The sequence below is a fragment of the Bombyx mori genome, chromosome 1 (genome assembly GCF_030269925.1).
Source record: "Bombyx mori chromosome 1, ASM3026992v2".
In the NCBI taxonomy this organism is placed as follows: Eukaryota; Metazoa; Arthropoda; class Insecta; order Lepidoptera; family Bombycidae; genus Bombyx; species Bombyx mori.
The window spans coordinates 438,389-457,270 of NC_085107.1; the positions used below are offsets into that span (position 1 = coordinate 438,389).

General features: G+C 36.5%; 1 protein-coding gene, 1 long non-coding RNA gene and 1 other non-coding gene across 3 annotated transcripts; 1 reads left to right on the plus strand and 2 right to left on the minus strand.

Annotated features, from left to right (window-relative positions):
• Positions 1-3,173: 3,173 nt before the first annotated feature.
• Mir2807a-4 (microRNA mir-2807a-4) lies at positions 3,174-3,269 on the plus strand. The gene has a single exon (NR_107445.1). It is a non-coding gene; the product is annotated as a microRNA mir-2807a-4 (primary transcript).
• Positions 3,270-4,937: 1,668 nt separating this feature from the next.
• Positions 4,938-5,636, minus strand: LOC134199743 (uncharacterized). Its single transcript, XR_009974364.1, has 2 exons — positions 5,350-5,636; positions 4,938-5,268 (listed from the first exon to the last, which is right to left on the minus strand). It is a non-coding gene; the product is annotated as an uncharacterized LOC134199743 (long non-coding RNA).
• A 4,464-nt stretch (positions 5,637-10,100) lies between these two features.
• LOC105841884 (uncharacterized) lies at positions 10,101-17,634 on the minus strand. Its single transcript, XM_038011959.2, has 7 exons — positions 17,598-17,634; positions 16,144-16,320; positions 12,157-12,336; positions 11,551-11,700; positions 10,880-11,299; positions 10,554-10,647; positions 10,101-10,457 (listed from the first exon to the last, which is right to left on the minus strand). Exons 2-7 carry the CDS (start codon positions 16,302-16,304, stop codon positions 10,329-10,331), a joined length of 1,134 nt encoding a protein of 377 aa, XP_037867887.1. The 5' UTR covers positions 16,305-16,320; positions 17,598-17,634; the 3' UTR covers positions 10,101-10,328.
• Positions 17,635-18,882: the final 1,248 nt, after the last annotated feature.

The window sequence follows — 18,882 nt, forward strand, 5'->3', positions numbered from 1 at the left end:
TAATCTAAACTTTGAGCCAGTTTTGACCAAAAAATGTGGATACTAGGTGAATTCAGAACTTAACCTTAGACAATTTGCTAACACCAGTTCTTGCAGGAGTAGTGCTTCACAGAATCTACCACCGGATCGGAATCGCGACCCATTGAAAAAATGCACCTAGAAACTCCCTGTGTCTATAGGTTAGTTCGCTCGTCGAACTCGACTCATTTTTTAAATTATTTTTTATTGCTTTAGCAGGCAAACGAGCATACGGCCCACCTGATGGTAAGTGGTTACCATCGCTTGGACGTCAACAATGCCAGGGGCAGAGCCAAGCCGCTGCCTACCGCTTAATACTCTGTACAAGTTTTGTTTGAAGAAGGACATGTCATAGCGTAGTCGACCGTTTCGACCACTGAAGTAGGAAACATATGGAAATGAAACGTCAACAAAAAATTCGTGCCACTGTGACGTCATCTGACCACAAAACATGGCGGTTTTAGTGCTGTGCAAAAAATTTCAATGTTATCAGGTTTTATCGATAAACGTTCTTGGCTCATTTTATTTTAAATATTGTTGAGTATTAATTATTTGTAGAATTTATACTTTAATAGGAAGTAAGTAAGTATATTGCTATGTGCAAATATAATATGATTTAGATGTGTGAAATTTAAGACAAGTTCGTCCTTCGAAATTGCCAAGTAAACGTTAAGATGATTTTTAAAAGTTGCTACACTGATTTTATAAAGTTGTCGTTTGTCGCAAAACATAAAGATATGGCGTAGTACAGTGCCATCTGCCCATTTCTAGCATGCTAAATGTTATCGTATTTTGATTACGTGTTTTTCTTAGACTATTACAATCTATTTTAATTGTATTACTGACCTAAAGTCCGTAACACACTACCGCAGCGCACCTCAAGGAAGGTGCGCCACACCATTCAAATTTTAAACTTATCAAGGAACCGCGTGATAAAAAAAAACACCTACAGAACATTTATTCATTAATTACAAAAGTCATTCCTTGTGACTTCCTCTCTAAAATCACTTAATTATTATATATTTAACGAATTTACAATAGTGTTTTACTCACTACGGAATAAAACTATTTTATTTAAACAGCTCCGAAGAGATTTTGTCGGTAGCCTTTTTCCCGAAATATCTAAACAGAATGTCTAAATATGTTTTGATGACATATTTTATTAAGAGGTATTTATGATTGGTGTCATGATCAATAGATTCCGACCGAAAAATGGTGTCCGATTTTTCGGATGAGGGCTTCATAATGAATTTAAATATATATAGATAATAGTTTTGGGGCATCGACTTTCTTGAGATCCTATAAAATATGTTTTAATTATTATTTTTGTATGTTTTAAGCATGATAAAATAAGAAATTTTATATAAGCAATCATATTAAATCGATATCAAAGTCAATAAATAATGTACAACCCAAAACAGACGGCCGAACTGACGTGACAATGACATTTGGTGCGCCAAACATGGCGGATTTTCGGCCTCATTAGACATTTACGTATAAAATATATTTCATTTTATGTACGCACTGAAATACTGTTATATTGTTTTCCTGCGAGTTAAAGTGCTGAGTAAGAACGAGATAGATATATGTTTATGTGTATGCCTTCAAAATGGGTGCTATTTATATAAGCAATTGTACGTATAGAACAATATGTCGTGTCCCTACTATATAGGTCTATGGTTTCGACGATGTCATGGCAATGACAAAATGGCTACTATGAACGCACAGCGCATGCCCGCTCTGTTCTCTATTGATTTATATAGTGTTGCTGAGTACAACAAATAAATACAAGTTCGACGGCGTTTCCAAGAATTCAAATTACAATTTTCACTTGACATTACAATAATTCAAAATCAAAATAAAACTACCGGTCTATTTGTATTGAGTGATGCGATTATATCAGGTTTTGAATGTTAAAATCAGAAACTGCTTTTTATAAACAGATTCCTCACAGGCGTGTAATCTATACATATAGTACATATATAAAAATGAATTGCTGTTCGTTGGTCTCGCTAAAACTCGAGAACGGCTAGACCGATTTGGCTAATTTTGGTCTCGAATTATTAGTAGAAGTCCAGAGAGGGTGACAATGAAAGAAAACATGTGTAATGATTTCAAAATGTTTTATTATAAAGAAACCATCCGGATGGTATTATAAGTCTTATAAAGTGGCAACACTGAATGTAAACAGGATGTCGCACAGTTGCGCCAAATTGATACACCGAAACTTGATGCACTTTGTTACTGGTCACTGTTACATAGAGGGCAGCACTAATGATTCTAGTAGCGACACCACGACGTAAAATTTTGGCAAGCGGATTGGTTTAATTTTGTAATGCAATTCAGACTGTTCTTACAGATATTGACATATAAAAACAAATAATCAACCAATAAAAACAAGTAAAAATAATGGGAATAATGTATCCAAGAGTGATAATAAAAATATCTAAATAATAAATTTAACTTCATCAAAGTTGCACTTTACAACGACGTGTTCGATGCGTTCTAGACTAAATCTGAATTTACGAGCTAAAGGTAGAATAAATACTCCGAATAAGTGAATACGAGAAATTCTGTCGCCACTTCGAACAAACAAACAATGCAAAGCCAGCTTGAGTTTTCTACTTCGCAAAGCTTTTTCAATGACAGGAAAATTATTATGAGCACTGACATGTAAAAAGTAGTACAATTTCGAATAAACATTTATAATAGCCGAATCTTCATTATTTACGTAGCCTGCACGTTATAGCATAAACGGCATTAAGTTGTAATCAATGATATGATTCAAATTTCAATTCCGTAGCACAAGACGCGTTTGAGCAATATTTTAGCAAAGTTGTATAGAGCAGAAAAGACTTATTTTTAAATTTAATTTAGTAAACGCGCGCGCCGACATAAGATTTCGCAAATTTAAAAACATTCCGCGTTTATATTTACCGCGCGATGCCGTATCTTCCAGGTAGAAGTTATTCGCGAATTATTGTATTATATTCGCGGGCAGTTAGTAATGACTATTATTTATTTGCAGGCGTAGCGAACATTCAACGTAAATACGCGGCTTGTGCATGAGTGAGTGCGCGGAGCGGCGCCAGTAGCCGAGCCGCAGTAGGCACATATGTTTGCTTAGTGTGAGCTTTTTAACTTTCTCGATAGCATAAAAGCTAACTCAAATTTGTAGGGAGTTGGAACGTTTGCCTATGTTTGTCGCTAGGGGCACTGTTCCAGCTGCATACAAATTTCAGGTAACTTTTACGCTGTCGAGAACGTTAAAAAACACACTAAGCACACTGAACTATGTAGGTATATCCTCGACCAGGCCTTAATAAGAACAACGCGCCGGCAAAACTATCAGTCGCTGATTGACAACATAGCATACAATTTTCATATTCAGTTAGCAAGTTCGCAAAGGAAATAAAACTGAAAGAGTAAATAATTTTTATTCTACGATGCTCATTTATTTTATTTATTTATTGTAATATTGACATTGGTAGACTTAATGCCTATGGCATTCTCTATCAGTCAACCAAAGGTAGTGCATAATAAACAACGATAGGTGCTTTGAAATATAAATTAAATTACAAATTTATAAAAAAAATACATACATAAGTGTAAACATATATACATAAATACACAAATATAAAAACAATATTTACACAAATAGTGTCACTTGTTAATAAATGTGAGTTGTGTAGTGCTTCTTAATGCCTACAAGCCGAACATCGGGCTCACTTTCTAAGAAGTGATCACCCAGACCTGGGTGATCACATAGGGTGACATATCACATAGGGTCACATAGATCACATATGGGTGATAGAAAGAGGCAATTCCGGACTTTATGGCCTAGCCACGTGACTGTTTGCGTCATGGTATTTGCTTTATATGGATTAGATGCTTAAAAAATTACCTTGTATGATAAATAGGTAGACTAAGGCTTGATCTCCGCACTCGTAGATGACAGCTTAAAACACACCACAAATATGTTTCTCACTAAATAGATCAACGGAGGGAGGTACTGATATTTGTCATTTCACATTTTAAGAATCCATTGATTTTATTCAGCGCAGTCGATGCACTGTAATTTCAAATTTAAGCAAAATTAAAGCCTCGCGTGTCGAACCACTTTGCTGCGCCGAAAACGCGTTATCGATTTTAATGGTGGCCTTTGTAATGTGGTCATTTGGCGCATGCGTGTGTTCGCGCTAGACCGTTACATAGTCGATAAAACTAATGTTCTCTCTTCGATTCGTTTTCTGACTATTCTTGGCTTCAATCGTTGCATTCGACTACTAATGCGACCAACGACCATCTCGTCGACCTGCTTCTTTGTAATTGCATAACGAACATATCTGAAGTGCTGGATAAACGTTGTTCCAAAGCAATTAACTTAGACCTGATATCATAAGGGTGATTAGTGTCTAATATCTTTAATATTTACTACTGTCTACTTTATTTATTATTTGGGAGCCGAGTGTAAGTAGTCGAAATCGTCGTGGCGTAAAGAATAAGACGTCCGGTGCACTCGTATCAAGCGATACAACGGTGTTCGAATCCCGCAGGCAGGCACTAATTTTTCAGTAAATTTTTTCTTACGAAATACGTACTTAACAATGGGGAATGCCCACTCTCCATAGTGTGCTGGGCCCAAGATGGACATCAAATATTACTATAAAAATGGAGTGTTTCAAATTCTTAAATGTATTGGATATCTAAAAAATATATTGAAATTGACACCACTATTATAAAATAAAATAAAAATCGTTGTGAGGTTATTTTTCTATATATATAAATAAGTGTCGGATTATGAGATACTTTAAGAACTTTTCTCTTCTTCATGTTTAATTTATTGATTATGTTAAGAGAGATGTTCCTAATGTATTTTTATCCAATTGTAGTTATTAGAGTATAAAAAAACACACATGCTTCTTTAAATATCTATATTTTCTTCATCTTCATACACAATTAGTAAGTCATCTAAAAATAGCACAGGAGGACATATATTTGATTGATATCTTGCCCAATCTATATACCAAAGCACAGTCATAATATGTGCACAACAACCTACTGTGCATTTTCCAACATATCTAATGAGACTTTCTATCTGTATCTGTTCTTATAAGTGACTTCTTATCCGTCTAACAGACCGTCCATAATAAATGCAGCTATTGTGACATACAAATCCTTCTGGCTCTTGTTGAAGAGCAAGGCTAGCACCAATCAGCAGTTGTGGCAAACATGATTATCTCTTCACATCTTAAAAAAATATAATTATCAGTAAATAATTGGAAGATGATTTATGTAATAACAAAATCAATTTATAGCTTGTGTACTTACCTGCTGTGGGGCAACCCACTGCTGTATCACGCTTATTTTTTTCGATTCAAAGGTATGGTTTTGAATCTCGGTTAGGTTAAAACCACAATTCACAAAATGTTTTTCAGTCGTAGCATGAAACGTTATTGATCGGTATCCATAATCTAATGTAGCTGTGATCCTTAGCTCCTGAACCAAAGTTGTCGTTGAAGGGAGAATAAAATCCATATAACAAAGCCAGTAAAATAAATCGAAGAAAAATCAAAACACATCCATTTTGAACGTAAGCAGCAAGCGAAGTGTCAGACTCAGACAGTCATTCAGATTCAAGATTATAATTTAATATCTATGATCAGATTAAATTCAGTGTTGTCAGCATAATGAAAAATAACTACATTAAATCGATATGTCGATTACTTTTTTAAATAACCGATAATTGATTTATTTTTCTTAATATTTTTTTTACGAATACACATTATTTTTTATTCTTTATTTGTTTTAGTTGTTTTAAATAACAATACTAGTAGAGTCCAATGGATATGTCTTTGATGTTATTTTACGTGTTTATAATCGATTATAATCAATTGATGATTATAAAGATAATACTTAAAATATAGTTTTGATGCTGGCAATATTTTTCCCGCAAAAATAAAAAATACCTTGTTTTTTCAATACTTATTGTAAACTGTAGTGGCGCTCATTTGGAAAAAAGTAAATAGGTACACATTTATTTATGCCAAAATTAATGCACAAAGTTTTTTTTTTCTCTAATCTATTGTCAACCTAGGGCCTAAAATGGGCATTCCCCTTTTTATGATTAACATTTACGATAAAGAAATAACATCTTGTAATAAACATAAAACACACAAAATTATAATTTATGTATTTATTGGTGGTAAGACGTCTTATGAGTCTGCCTATTTCTGTCGTGAAGCAGTAATGCGTTTCGGCTTGAAGGGTGGGGCAACCGTTGTACTATGAAAACCTTAGAACTCATGTCTCAAAGTGGATGGCGGCATTTACGTTGTATTTGTCTATGAGCTTCGGTAACCACTTAACACAAGGTGGGTCGTGAGCTCGTCCACCCATCTAACCAATAAAAAATAAATAAAAAAGTAGTAGTTGTTAAACTTATTAATCACATCGCCGGGATGCCTATTTGTAAAAGATGATATTTGTGTTAAAATTATACACATCAGTAAGCACATATTACTGTGCTACAATGCTGCAATTTAAAAAAAAACAACAGTCCGGTTCCCTAATTGTGACAATTAAGGAAATTGGAAGAAATAGGTGATCAATGGATTGTAATAAATCTTTAAAATGATATATTAGTTTAGTTGATCGGGTATTGGTGGCGACGATTCGTGCTGGTCCCATTGCCGATGCCACGGAGGCCAACAGTCATAAGCTGCCAGGATTCCTCCATATAGGAGTATCGTTGTTAGTAGTATATAGCCTAATGTCAAAAACATAGACACAGTCATAACCGGTTTCCAGCAACGTGTTCTTGATTTTTTTATGAAGCTATGTAATAATACTTCTCTTATTTCATTTCCTATTCCATGTAAATTTTAGAAAATTGAAGTACATGTTATGAAGACATTTGTTGACTATTCCACGCGCGCTTTGTAATATTTAATCACCAGCGCTCATGAACAATATAATTAACAAACTGACGCTAATTTCCATAAAACATAATATACGGTGCCATGATACTGACCCGTTCCTAAATTACCAATCTCTAAATCTGAATGTGTACGGGCTGCAAGCAATCCGTGCCGCCGCGATATTAATATTTAACACAATAATAATATAATTTAACAATATAGAATAGTCTTTCTAAGGTATACTTACTTCTTCGCAGATCTCTGTTCGAAGTTTGTAGTCTGCTTCGGCGCACGACCGACCCGTTCTCAAGCGCCTAATTACGCAATACCGAGAGGCCGATTAATTTTAAAATCCAAAAACTTCAGAAAATAAATCAGCGCGCTCGTCAGCCATGCAGTTGCAGGCTTGCGGCATGCAGTCGAAACAGCAAATCGATTTTAAGGGATGTGCAGTGTTTGATGACATTGAAATCGCAGGTCTTTATGGAATAGCGTGATTTATGACATTCTATTTCGAACTACTGATATTTTAGTACCAAAGGATACAATTACCTCTATAGAGATTTTAATTCGTCACAAATTTACGCACAATTCTGATGTAAGAAAAGACTGTTGATACAAATAATCCAGCTTCAAAGAGACTATTCTTAGATTTAATAAAAAAATAAAATTAGCATTGATAAATATCAAGAAAAGAAACAACTTTTTTTTGGGCTGGGGGCCAGACCTCCTTCGATGTCAAGGGAACATGCAGGGTATATGGGAGTGGTCCGCAGATGTTGGAAGTGAACTGTTAGCCCAAAGGATAGAATTTCGGGTCCTACCCACTAAACGACTCCCCTGCACCCTCACGCAAGCCTCTTACACCCCCGAGGTCAGAAATCAGTCAGGTTAAGGGGGTTAGTGCGATCAACATGTTAAGCAGACCGCGCAGTACACTTCAAAGCCGCCTGGCCGATGGAGCCTTCGAGGCGAAGAACGAAGGCTCGGAAACGTCAGCCTCCTCCGCCGACCAGACGCCGCCGGTGGTTTCCCAGAATAACCCGCTGTATAATATAAATCAATGCTCTTTACAGTATAATATACTAATTTCAAGACCTTCAAAACTTATTATATTTTTTTTTTCTATACTATATATATTTTTTTTCTGATAAGTTATTAACATTAATTTGTTAAATGTTTGGTCTCTGGATAGACAATTTATAGGACCTACTGAGAAAATATTGTTATTCGCCAATTGAAATAAATTTTACCATAAAGGTAGGTATACAATTTTAGTTTTATTTGAGCATTTACACACACATATGTTTCTTTATAAATTTCTCCCGAAAGGAACTGTTGCCGTGTGACTCGAAATGAAACAAATCAGAATTAAAAAAAAAACTATTCCATCATAGTTTTTTCTGAAATGATTTGAAGAAAGCTTTTCGCTCTTTTTCAGATCTTCCTCCAGGTGCTTAAAATTTTCTGAATGTTCGGTGCTAGCTGACCGGACGCGGATGGTGTGGACAATCCAAATCGTCATTAATACTGTACTTGAAGGGTCAAGTTTTGCTCAAGTCAAGTTTTAGTCAAGTTTTTGTCAAGAGTGCTCTGAGGAATTGTTCGAGATGATACCGGCATACTCGTTTTTACCATCGCACCGCCCGCCACCGGAGTAGAGTTCATCCATACTATCTGGAGCCACTGCGGTCATCCACAGTGCGTTTCCAGAGGTCTTTTTTGCTACGTACCATCCGGCTATGGAATGAGCTCCCCTCCGCGGTGTTTCCCGAGCGCTATGACATGTCCTTCTTCAAACGAGGCTTGTGGAGAGTATTAAACGGTAGGCAGCGGCTTAGCTCTGCCCCTGGCATTGCTGAAGTCCATGGGCGACGGTAAGCACTCACCATCAGGTGGGCCGTATGCTCGTCTTCCTACAAGGGCAATAACAAAAAAAAAAGTTTTGTTATTATCTTTGAAAGTAGACGACCATAAGAACGTCGTTATAATGAGTGCCTACTGTTGGCCCCAGATGATTATCATGCCAGCTCAGGGCTGATCATGACACGAATCATGTTTTTATCGGAATATTGCGCTACGCCCTATGCCGTTTGTAGAATTTTCAGAATAAAGTTTTTCTGACAACGACACGATTAACTGATCTGAATATATTCATAGAAGCATAGTTATTGCCAGTATCTCCATTGCTTATACATACCGAAAATATAGCCAGAGAATTTGCACTTGAAATTTTGAAGTAAAACTATAGATCTGATTCTCGAGGGACTTCTATTGGAAGTTAAATTGGATATTAAGTTGGAGTTTCGGTACAGTTCCGATGACTAGATAATCTTCTTGATGTCAACCTTAATGCAGATAGACGCTAATTTAACGCTTCCACACTAACCTGATCCATATATGAACACATAAATAATTGATAGATATTCGCCCCAGACGTTTTGAAACGCTTTCATTATCATTTTGTTCCACTATGATTTCCTAGAAGTTTTGAAACCTAATATTTTATAGAGTACTTACCTACTAGTTTAATATAATGAAGTAGTCTGTCCGCACTCAACAGCAACGAATACTCCAAACTAAAAATAAATCACTGAATAGATACTGGCAAGTTGCGTGATTAATTCACGATAAAATCACAGGACACCCTCACCATTATTCGTTTTTCATTTCTTTCCATGTTTTATAGGTGTTCACGGTCACTACAGAACATTGGCCATTCAAAATTCTTTTCAAATGTCATTCCAAGTTCTATGCTCAATAGTGAGATGAGAGCCAAATCGAATCGAAGAAAGTTCTCAATCGGCATTACCCTTTTCTCTGTAAAATTAAATTTCAGTAGCTGAGGTGAGAGCAATATACGAACCTGTATCTGGGCCAGCCGGGACGACACTAGACGAAGTTCAGTTGGAAATAATTTGTTGATAGGGAAACAGTATTATCCATGGCTAAAGCACATCACACTAAATATCGGGTCGGCGTAATCATGCGTCTAATATTTTAAATTGTATTCAACTAATGTGATTTACTAGTACCGTAATAGATGAGGTCCACTCCTGCCTGTATAGAGCAGGGCAGTTGGTAGGTTACTTACTGTTCCTTTAAATTTGCAGAACTGCTTTAAGCTCGTTGACCTCTGAGGTATGGAACCAAACATGGTAGTCTCTACTGATTGTATTCTTTATTTTGAAACCATTACATCTAAACAGAGTTTTCCGTTCAGGTTACATGATATCAATGATAGTTGATACATAATATTCTAGATTATATTCGATATTATTAAGCAGACATCAAATGAGAGTAACATTCATTTTTCATAAACATGACACAAATTTCCAAAATCTTAGTAGAAGACATAGACTGACTATGCGCTTAGACATAATAATATGCTTAGAGGAAATATTTCAGCTCGTGAGTTGCAGAGCGCTGCAGAGCTGACAACAGCCTGTTGAATTTGGCTGTGAGAGTGGAGACAGCAACCTGGCGGCGGATGATTTCCTTTTTTCGCCTAATCTTAGCCTGCGGAATAGTAAAAAATAAGTGAGATGCTTATTTAAATCATTGTTATTTTTATTAATTATTTTATTTGTACGTAATTAAGTTAATTTAACTCACTAGCTCTTGAGCCTTCTCGCATTCAAACACAATGGGCTGGGACATGCTCTCTTTCAACTCTTTTTCGATTTGAACCCTTTGGGACTCGAAGCATCTGTAATACCACATTTAAATAAGATTTTTATGATTACGTGTGATATGAATCATTTATTTTCACACTTTTCATTGATAAAATGTGATAAATTATACTTCGAGAATTCAAATAACAAACCTTGTGGAAAATATACTCGCTCGTATTTGGAAAATCGAGAGGGAAAAGTAACTATACGGTGAAATGTTAGATGAAAACAAACACTGAACTTCTACTATATTATGTAGGTACTTACTCTGAGATGGGCTCCATTTCTCGGATAATTATTTTCACAGTTTCCGTAGTGATATCGAAGAGTATTTTCTTGCGCAATTCTTTGTTAATTCTCTCTTGTTCCGGAGTTCTCTTGGTGTTTTGCTGGGCCCCTGGTGCCACATTACATCCTAATGCCTGCTCTACAGCATTTCTCACTGTGGCCACCGAGCTTCCTCCCCTGGCAACCATGTTCTTCCATCGGGTTATAGCGCTTTCTCTCACCGGGCCTGAGATGGCCTGAGCACAAGCAACCGCCTGCTCGATACTGGCCGCTACTATATTCTGCACGGGCAATGCTACATCATCCGTGATAATTGGCACTTCCTCCGTTCCCACACCTACCTGTTCCGTGGCCACCTGCTCTTCTTCTGGCTCAGGCTTAGGTCTATAATCGGAGAATCTGTAACAACCGGTTTTTTTTTTTTTTTTTCAAAAAAGACTTGATAAGAAAAAGGTACCGTACCCGATACTGGTTTGTACCCTTGAATTCAATTCGTAACCCGTATTCGTGATACAAGCCACTACTACTATAATATAGACTACTAGTATCCCTTGCCCACTGGTAGTAGTATAGGGCTGTAGTGTTATCCTGAAGAGTTTTAAAACTAAGAACATTACCCAGCGTGAAATTGCAAGCTTGGATACACTTACTTCCGTTGAGAAAAATAAATTTCAAGCTGACGATCATAATCATCAGAAATCTCAAACATGCCGTCGTGATCTCCATATTCAACCCAATCAGAATCATCATCATCCTCTTGAACGGAATCATTATCATCCTCGACTGTTGAATCATTGTCTCTGGAATTTCAAATTTAAATTCGATTTAAAATTAACTGGACAGCCAAAGTCAAACTATTAAACCTTATTTCATTTCTTTTTTTTTTCAATTATTTGTATTTGTATAGTTTTTAATTTCATTTAATAATTTCTAGTTACAAACTTAATTATTCATCGTTTGTTTTTGTAATTACTGTCGTTTGCGCTTTTGTTATTTTACAAATTTATCATGTGATAAATCCACAGGGCTGATATTGAAAAAAAGGACATTTAAGTAATTCACACGTGATAGAAGTATTTCATCTCATTCTCCCGGGGACTAAGCTCTGTAGATACTTAATATGTTTGTCTCTTTTAATGTAGCTTTTTTAATTCAATGAAACTCAAATCATAACTGCACTCAAGGCCTCTCCACTTAAAAAAATGAGAAACTTCAATTTACAACATGTTATGATATATGGAGCTTCGACGACGTACTTTGAAGATGTAGAGCAAGACGGCTTATCATTTTCAGCCGCTGCTTCCTCTTGAACAGGATCCTCGGGTTCAGGTGTCGCCGGTTCGCGCTCGTCGGAGGCGGTCGGAGGTTCGTCGTTTTGCACAGACTTCTTTCCTTTTTTAATAACTGCGCCATTTTTGTTCAGTATCATTTTACGTCTGGAATAATAAGGGCGCATTTATTATTAATTAAATAAACCTACTTTTCAGATTTTTATTTGTCAGCTTCATTAAAAACTTTATTTAAGAGAAGAGAAAATAGAAAATTTTATGATCAAACATATTGGAGTAAGTGAAAAATATATAATTTAATTTTTTTTACATTTTAACAAATTATTTGAAAAAAAAAAACATTTTGTGTCAATTATTTCACATTTCAAAATGGTATAATAATATGCATGTATTATCATATAATATGTGTTGGTAGGTACAATTCACTTTATTCGGAAACGCGTCACAAAGAGTAATCAAATTCAGACAAAATTCGTTCACTTCTGTTGAAACATGCCGTGACAAAATCTTAGTTGAACAAAATATTTGCAAATGATATGCCGTAAAAGTTATTTCAATCTTTAGATGTATTTTAATTCATTTTTTCTGCAGCTAAATCCTGTTGATATAAGATGAATGAAAATTTTTGGTTCTTTTTAGTGTAGATTTTTCATTTCATCGAGTGGTAAATCCTCCAATGTGAACTTTACATGAAATGTAATAAATAAATACAATAAATGAATCATAAAAAGCTAAATAATTTTTCAGAGACAAATCTGATTCTGATACAAATCAACCTAATGATCGTTCGATGCCTGAAAAGTGGTTAGACTGCGATATAACAAAAGCGTTAACAGGGTCAGACTTCACAAAAGGTGTTCAAAACCACTAGGAGGATGCGGTCTGTCCCGCGCGACTTATAGAGTCAGAGCCCCTGGTAGCATATTGCATACATTTCAGACTAGAAGCTATAACACCGTGGGGTTGTTCGATGATGCAGCTCTTTTATCGTCCAAAGGCGAATTAACGACCAGGAGTTTGACCAGAAGATCGGCCTTTTCTTTCGCGCTATGGGCCGGAATCAGGCAGTGGCGGAACGCAAAATCGGTATAATTGGTCTCTGCAGCCTTGATGTCCGACCAAACAGTGCGACTTCCAAACGAGTGGCTCTTCAACTGCTTGCCCATTTTGGCAACATGCTCAGAATCGTCCCTGGCAATGGATATAATCTGGACGCGGTGTTGAACTTGCACCATTCTTCAGATACAAAAGAGTCCTGGTGTCTCTTGGTGATATTTCACGCTGCCTATGTGAACCGGTTTAAGAGTGCAGAACCTATACGTTCTTTAATATACCAGGGTTTGCTGCTACAACACCCAACGGACAGCTCAAAAGTAGAAAAATAAATGAAAGGACACAATGAAGTACACACATACTTGCTTAAGTCGCTCCGACTGGGTATATTTGTGATGGCAGAAAAAAGGATATAGAGGGTATCTCTATCCTACTAGCTGAAACCTCGTTAAATCGTTACGATAAGTTAAGGTAAGGTAAGGTAAGGTAAGGTAAATAAATACAGGTACTATATAGTGTTTTATATACATTTAAGATTCTTCCACACATTCTGTTACTGTTTTACTTATTCTGTCATATTCTTTATTGCTTAGATCGATGAACGATCTTATCTGGTGTTAAGAGGTTACCGGAGCTCATAGACAAAGTAACGTAACATAAATGGCGCCTACGTGAGCCCAACGTAACGTAACGTAAATGCCGCCAACGTAACGTATCGTAAATGTAGCTTCCCACCTTGTGACATGATTTCTGATTCGGAATTGTATAATACAATCCTCACACCCTTCAAACCGCGCGACCTACTTACTATCAATAAATACGGAGCGTATAATTTTTTTGCGGGTTTGTTTACACGATGCTTTTCCTTCTTCATCAAGGAAGTCATTGTTGAACTTTTGTTAAGTACCTATTTCGTTACAAAATTTGGTACCTGCCTGCGTGATTCGGATACCAGTACAGTCGTATCGCTCGGTACGAATGCATCGGGCATTTTATCCTTTAGGCGACGACGACTTCAGATAATGAAATTAATAATAATTTAGTTAGTAAATTAATAATAATAATAGTAGCTAATGTGTGTGAAGCACGAATAATATGAATATCTGCAAACACAAGCAGAATTAGAATGGCGCCGCTTAACTTGAGACCCTAGATCGAAGTCTTCGCTGCATCAGGACGACCATCACCCCGCCCTCCAGAGACGCAGAAACCGAAGAGACGGTTCAGCTGCGGTAACAAATAAACAATGTCTCGTAACACTTTTACGAGTACATCGATGTGCTGCTGCTCATGTTAATACCCTTGAAGGTTAGCAGACAACAGCCGACTCATGTTATTGTGTTATACGCGCTACCCTATTGGTACCTAATAATACTTACCATATATAAAACCGACCTTTTTTGGTAGCTTGTAATCACTTCTCAGTCCTCGCTGCTTCTCAACAGTACATAAAGTCAAAGAATTCATTCATGAATCGACACGATCAAAAATAGACAGACCTCAAATTGAGAAGTATTCAGTTTCCAGAGTTGTAACTGACCGTAAAAGAAAAGCTAATAAAGCAAACAAAATAATGATGACTACGTAGAAGTGATTACAAATTACCACATAAAAGTAAGTGAAGATTTAGCTACTGATCGGTCTATCTTGTGGTCTAGCGCGCATCTTCCGAATGAAGAACAGATTTGAATAAATTGGGGGCCGTTCTCATATGCCGGATAATGAATACCACTTACCGTCACCACCAACGCCACGAGAAACAATCGTTCGTTCTTGTTCAGTTGGACAGAATCTAGCGTGCAAACCTAAATGAGTCGCAAGTGTAACTGACCGACTTCAAGTCAAGCTCAACAGCATTCAAAAAACAGATCAAAATGCATCAAAACGTACTGCTAGCTTAGCTGGCGTTGGATGGAGAGCCGGGCGTAAATACCGCCGGCTGTTGGTTGTTCGTGTCATGTTTGCCATCAGCTGCAGAATGGTCATTATCGTTTATTTCATACGAACAATATTTGTATTTCTTATCGTTGAACAATCAAACAATGATATTATAAAATTTCAAAATCTCTACGCTTCTCTGGATTCACAACTAACTAAAACTCTACGCACTAGTGATCCATTTGTATTGTGTTTGATACTATACATATTAGGTAATACGGTAAAAATCATCTAATAATTAAGCATCACGTATATTAAGTAACATTAAACTTCAAAACAGTTTTTCAATTAAGTATTCTGTTTTGAACCGTCATAAAATTGTATCTTTTTATCTAAAATTTAGACAAATATCTATATCTATATTCAAGATTTTTTCTTAAGTTTTTTTATGCGATTACACTTTTTAATCCGTCTTATTTTATTTTCGTAGAGCTCAAATAATGAACCGAATTATTTTATTTCCATATCATATTACTATTAGCAGCGTAATGGGACTGTACTAGCTGAAAATAAATAAAATGGCACTGTCGTTCGTTTAATTTGATATTAGTAAGCAAAAGTAATGATTTGACTCCTGTTCTTCTCACAAACCTTAACGTGAATGTCGGCCAGACGTTAACGTGTAGAGTTGTGACCGGGCTCGGTACGCGCAACTATTGCTTTCGGAAAGTTGTCTGTAACCAGTGCGCATTATGAAGTACACAGTACAAACATCACTTACAGCTCACAGGACTATTTGGAGGACAGGTTGACACATTACGAGTGACAATTTAATAGAACACTACACGGAAATTAAAGAAATAAATAAAACAGTAGACAGGTGCTTGCTTGGCTTTCTCTGGCATTGTTGACGTCCATGACTATCGGTGACACCATACCATCAGGTGAGCCACTAACACATCTGCTACTCTACCTCTAAACAAAGAAAAGAAAGTAATTGAGTTTAAGATAAATTCTACTTGCTTTCGGGTAGTTCTGAGGTCATCTTGTGCTTCCTCTTCTAGCTGAATGAGTACTCCGGAGGACTCTCCTGCCTCGCGGTCGGTGTCTGGGCCCGCCTTGGCGCCGTTTAGGTCGCCCGTCTCCTGGACAACTTCCTCTTTAGCAACTTCACTCGACTCCATGCTGATCACGTAGACTCTGCGATCGAAAATTGCCAAAAATTTAATTTTAATGCAAAGATTCTACAGAAAGACAAGACTTGAACCTTCCCCGACACAGTATGGCGACGAATGCGCTCAAATGCTGCGTATTGATTTTTAGTGAGAGCCAAAGTTCACCGCGGCGCTGTCGAGTCGACAATTTATCGATACGGTTTTACTACTTCATAGGATCGTGTCCTAAAACGATTCTACATTTAAATTTTACTCGTTAAAACTTTTCATTATTTTAAACAGACAACATGATATTTATTACATCCAGCGTGGAATGCTTGACGATTTGAAACACATTTTCTTTCAATTTCTCTCACAAGGAATGTTCCAAAATTTGGGTCACGTACTCAATATTTACATATAAATAACAATATTTGGCAGTATTTCCAACTATTGTGATTCTCAGACTATTGCAATTCTAAAACATACAAAATAAGAATCAAAATAAAAATTTAATTCTGCACATTTCAGCTCTTCGTCGTAAACGATTTCTCAATATATTGTAACAGATCAATTAGAGATTCTATGACTTGACAGTTTATAATTAAAAGAATTTAAAGGTTAAATTCTTAAAACAAAAAAAAATGAACTCGCATCTAAATTAATGAAGAATAAAATCCTGAAAAAATGCATCAAGTACATCTGGCGACAAGTACAAAGAAAGGTTCGGATGCGCGCGCATCCGTGTCCAGCACCGTATTGATTGAGGGCTCCCGGTCCGGGATGCACTGCAGTATGTGCAACAACGTACATACTGCAGTTTCTGTATACTTTATGTAACTCAGTAAATAGATTTGCGCGGATACGATGCTGACAAACGATATTTTTCTAAATTTACTTTTTGGCAGACTGAGAAATAATTTAGAAATGAGAAATAAAATGATATAATCTCTTTGGGCGCATCTGTTAAATGGCACTATTATGAGCAGCGTTGAATGTTTATGAATAAAACTCGTACTACGGTACCCACCCACACGCGAGACCCACACAGTGTGCCACGTACGGCGTACCGTACACGCAATAAGGAATGCGCTTCAGAAAAGCCTCTATTTACTTATTAACGTTTACCTAACGTGAACACAAAATTAAAATAACTAAAATGCTTAAATAATAATAAGTAACACACAATGTTCACTTGTTACAATAGTAGAATTAAGCGGGCTGAAGTATTTTCTATATGTCGAGATTTCTAACTTTATTTCGGTCTAAATTTGATCGAAAACTGAAAGTCGTTCGGTCCGATATCGTCTCTTCTAAATGTACCTTACACATGCGCACGTCGTGGTTGAGTGTGCATACGTGTGTAATTGAATATACTCCAGGCCCGTGAGCTCAGAAGCAAAATGTCGTTAGTTAAGTATATAGTCGGACTGCGCAACTCGGACCCTGGATGTCTGGCCCTACTGGATCTATAGTGATGGACACATTCATGACACGACTTCTCGACTTCATGAACTATCGATAAACTTTTACTCGATTAATATGTGATAGTTCTGTTTATTATTATATATTGTATTTGTTGTAAGTACAAGGCAAGCTATTTGAAACAATTAAATTCTAATAACATATTAATATCTTTTACTATTAAGGAATATCTTTATGATAACTGCGATTTATTTTGTTTCTACTGATGTGACCTGCAATACCATTACTATTTAAAACCTATTTCCATACTGCCGTATAAAAATTTCCTACTGTGAACTATTAGTTTAGATGAAAAAGTAGATTTTTGATTAAATATTCTTGTATCTATAGCCTACACAGATTACCTAGTTTTGGGGAATTGTACCTGCTACGTACCTATCTACTAATATTAACTCTAAAGTTTAAATAAGCGCAGATTATATGAAGAATGACAGACATTTTTTAAAAATGTAACTATAAACATACATACATAGTTTCTTTTTTGTTGTTTTATTTAATGAGGAGAAGCAATATTTATATGTACTGGCAAGTCGGATTACCAAATGAGAGGAAAGGTTCATGACTGTCTATTAGGTATCCTAGGTCTTCCTTGAATTCTTAGATTGGCAGAAAGACTGAAAAATCAGCCGGCAACTGAATCCATAAATCACCATGCTAGTGCCGACACGGTCCCAGACACATCCGACTGAAAGCGCATTAGGGTAGCCTTACCTAGCGCCTCCACTTACTGGTCTCCAAGACGGAAGATGTGTGCATTTCACCTCAGATAACGGCAGCCTGCGATACCACTTGTACCACAGCCACTAATGGATTTGCTATAAGCTAATTGTACATTGTATCTTTCATTTAGCTACCTACAGACTACTTTAATCAGCTGATATGTTGGGATCGTGTATAATGTATTCAACTATCTAGTAAACTAATAAATAAGCATTCGCCTTAACTTTGGAGTTAACGATGAAACACCGCCCTCGGTGACCTATTCGCAGACTTTCCACATAATGTTCAAGATGAGAATAGCAATAAAATATAACTCGTACGAGAAGACAGTTGATTGAGAATTTCATGGCGCCTCTTCACCAGCATGCTCAATGATGCTCAATCCGGTACGTGTTTGCTTCCA

Bases quoted from the DNA above. Each gene is read 5' to 3' on its own strand.
- LOC105841884 (XM_038011959.2), bottom strand. From the start codon at position 16,304: ATGGAGTCGAGTGAAGTTGCTAAAGAGGAAGTTGTCCAGGAGACGGGC. The intron at 11,701-12,156 runs GTACGTCGTCGA...TTGAAATTCCAG, and splicing joins TCTTGCTCTACATCTTCAAA to AGACAATGATTCAACAGTCG. The intron at 10,648-10,879 runs GTAAGTACCTAC...GTGGTATTACAG, and splicing joins GAAATGGAGCCCATCTCAGA to ATGCTTCGAGTCCCAAAGGG.